The following is a 3,543-nucleotide window of genomic DNA, read 5'->3' as shown; positions in this document are numbered from 1 at the left end:
AATTAATGAATTACACATGTTGAAAAAAACAAATTTTGCTACACAAATTGCAGCATTTCTTTTTATCTATCATCTATCTATCTATCTATCATCTATATCTATCATCTATCATTTATTTATCTCTCCATTTACTTATTTACTTGAGAGAGAACAAGTGAGAAAGCACAAGCAGGGGCGGGGCAGACTGGAAGTCAGAGAATCTGAAGTAGACTCTGGCCCCAGCATAGAGTCCAATGCGGGGCTTAAACCCACCACCAGGAGATCATGACCTGATCTGAAGCCAAGAGTTGGTTGTTTAACCGACCGATCCATCCAAGCACCCTAATCACAGCATTTCTTTCAACTTTGGGCTCACTGCTTGTAATTTTCCTATGCTCTTGTCTCTGTTCCAGCTGTTTTCAGCAGTTACATGGAACAAAGAAATCAAACTCCTGTTTCAGAATTTATCCTGCTGGGACTTTCGGAGGAGGGAGAACTGCAGCCACTGCTCCTTTGGCTGTTCCTGTCCATGTACCTGGTCGCCTTCAGTGGGAACCTGCTCATCATCCTGGCCATTGTCACGGACTCCCGCCTCCACACGCCCATGTACTTCTTCCTTGCCAACCTGTCCTTCTCTGACATCTGTTTCACCTCCACCACCGTCCCCAAGATGCTGTGGAACATCCAGACTCAGAGCAAAGTGATCACCTATGCAGGCTGCCTCAGCCAGATGTATTTTTTCATGCTTTTGGCAGGATTAGACAACTTTCTCTTGACAGTGATGGCCTATGACCGGTTTGTGGCCATCTGTCACCCCCTGCACTACACGGTCATCATGAACCCCAAGTTCTGCTGCATCCTGCTTCTGGTGTGCTGGGTTTTGAGTGTTCTGGACTCTCTATTACATGACTTAATGGTTTTGCAGTTGTCTTTTTGCACACAGATAGAAATCCCTCACTTTTTCTGTGAACTTAATCAGGTGATCCAACTTGCTTGTTCTGACACCTTCTCCAATATCCTGGCGATTTATCTTGCGAGTGGATTTCTGGAGGTTCTTCCACTCATTGGCATCCTTTTCTCTTATTCTAGAATTGTAACCTCCATTTTGAAAATTTCATCTTCTGGGGGCAAGTATAAAGCATTTTCCACGTGTGGGTCTCACCTCTTGGTTGTCTCCTTATTCTATGGTACAGGCTTTGGTGTGTATCTTAGTTCTGCTGCTTCACAAAACTCCAGGAAAACTGCTATAGCTTCTGTGATGTACACGGTGGTCACCCCCATGCTGAACCCCTTCATCTATGGTCTAAGGAACAGAGACATAAAGCTGGCCCTAAGAAACCTTTTAGCTGAGAGGCATTCTCTGTATATAAGATCCTTTGTTCCAAGATGAAGACCTGTGTGTGTAATAGGGCTCAAAACCCACAACAACGTAGGTCATGATTTTCGTATCAGTTCACATAAATACAATCTGCATTTATCTTTGTAAAATATTCAGTCTCTTTAATTTTTTCTTACATAATATCAACTGTTTCTTTTTTTACAGTTTTTTTTGAATAGTAAGTTTTTATTTAAATTCCAGTTAGTGAATAGATAAGGTAATATTAGGTTCAGGAATAGAATTTGGTAATTCATCACTGACTTAGAACACCCAGTGTGCATCACAAGTGCCCTCCTCGCACGGAATCAGCCTGAGATGCAGGAAGATACATCTGGATCTCTACAAATGAACATCTCCAGTGCTGAGTATTGAGGTACGAAGTGGGGAGCCGTGAAACCGCACACAGATATCGGAAGATAAACGGAAGGCGGAGGGAGCCGCCACGTTCGGGCGCTGGGAAGCGGTAGCCACCTGCACGGGGCAGCGGGCGGACTCGTGGACCGGCCCCGCGAGAGAGCTGACTGAGACCGTGAGCCGGGGAGCGCGCGCCACCAGACTGAAATGGAGCTCCAGTGTGCTCACTGGAACCAGACTGAAACGGAGCTCCGGTGTGTTCACTGGATCCAGACTGAGACTGGGAGCCGGGGAGCACGCGCCACCAGACTTCTCATGGAGCTCCAGTGTGCTCACTGGAACTGGATGGAGACCAGGAGCTGCAGGAGCGTGTGCGGGTGGCTGGCGGCTGGCGGTGCTAGAAACACAAAGGACAGAGACACGCCGGCCCTGGAAGTGAGGGCTGGGACGCCAGGTGTGGGGCACACATCCCGGGATGCTACTGGGTTGAGCAGTACCAACAGTAACAGAGTTAAAGTGGCCAGAACATCAATGGAGAATGGTCCACGATCCCTCTGTTCTGAGACAGAGGCTGAGATTCAGCCAGTGCTGCTCTGACTCTCAGAAGAGGTCCAGCAAACCGCCAGGGAAAGCTTCCAGAAAACAAAAGCCTGAAAAGACCAGCTCACAGTGTGCCCATCCCCATCCCCCCTCGCAGGGGACAAAGAGACTCTACCCAAACATAGTTGCCTGAGTATTGGTGTGGCAGGTCCCTCCCCCAGAAGGCAGGCTGAAAAATAAGGAACCCACATCCCTAAGATCCCTATAAAACAAGGACACACGGCCTGGGTCCTGGTCATTATTTGGGCTCTGGACAACCCCACAACCTCTCCTCATCAGAATGATGAGAAGGAGAAATCCCCCCCAGCAAAGAAAAGACAATGAGTCTGTGGCCTCTGCCACAGAACTAATGGATATGGATATAACCAAATTATCAGAGATGGAATTCAGAGTAACAATGGTCAAGATGATGTGTAGACTTGAAAAAAGTATTAACGAAAATGTTAATGAGAATATAGAATCCCTAAGGGCGGAAATGAGAGCGAATCTGGCAAATTAAAAATTCTATGAGCCAAATGCAGTCAAAGCTAGAGGCTCTGACAGCCAGGGTGAATGAGGCAGAAGTTTGTATCAGCAAATTGGAAGATTGGTTAGTAGAAGAGAAAACTAAAATAGAATCTGGACTGAAAAAAAATCCATGCTCATGAATGTAGGTCACGGGAGATTACTGACTCAATGAAACGTTCCAATGTCAGAATCATCAGCATCCCTGAGGGGGTGGAGAAAAACAGAGGTCTAGAAGAGATATTTGAACAAATTGTAGCTGAAAACTTCCCTAATCTAGTGAGGGAAACAAACATCTGTGTCCAAGGGGCAGAGAGGACACCACCCAAGCTCAACCATGACAAACCTACACCACGTCACGTCATAGTGCAATTCACATATATTAGATCCAAGGATACAGTATTGAAAGCAGCAAAGGCAAAGAAATTTCTCACGTACCAAGGCAAAGGTATCAGAATTATGTCAGACCTGTCTACACAGACCTGGAATGAGAGAAAGGGTTGGGGGGACATTTTTGAAGCTCTTTCAGAGAAAAACATGCAGCCAAGGACCCTTTATCCAGCAAGGCTTCATTCAGAATTGATGGAGAAATAAAGACCTTCCAGAATCACCAGTCATTGACCAATTTGGTAACCACGAAACCAGCCCTACAGGAGATATTAAGGGGGGTTCTATAAATGTAAAAAGGCCCCAAGAGTGATACAGAACAGAAAGTCACAGCCAATACA

The 3,543-nt window shown here is 46.1% G+C and overlaps 1 protein-coding gene across 1 annotated transcript; it reads left to right on the top strand.

Annotated features, from left to right (window-relative positions):
- Positions 1-403: 403 nt before the first annotated feature.
- Positions 404-1,369, top strand: LOC123801783 (olfactory receptor 7A17-like). The gene has a single exon (XM_045812021.2). It carries the CDS (start codon positions 410-412, stop codon positions 1,367-1,369), a length of 960 nt encoding a protein of 319 aa, XP_045667977.2. The 5' UTR covers positions 404-409.
- The last annotated feature ends 2,174 nt before the right edge of the window (positions 1,370-3,543 follow it).

The sequence above is a fragment of the Ursus americanus genome, chromosome 14 (genome assembly GCF_024610735.1).
Source record: "Ursus americanus isolate L20-20 chromosome 14, mUrsAme1.1.p, whole genome shotgun sequence".
Lineage (NCBI taxonomy): Eukaryota > Metazoa > Chordata > Mammalia > Carnivora > Ursidae > Ursus > Ursus americanus.
This window is presented reverse-complemented; position numbering and strand designations above follow the sequence as displayed.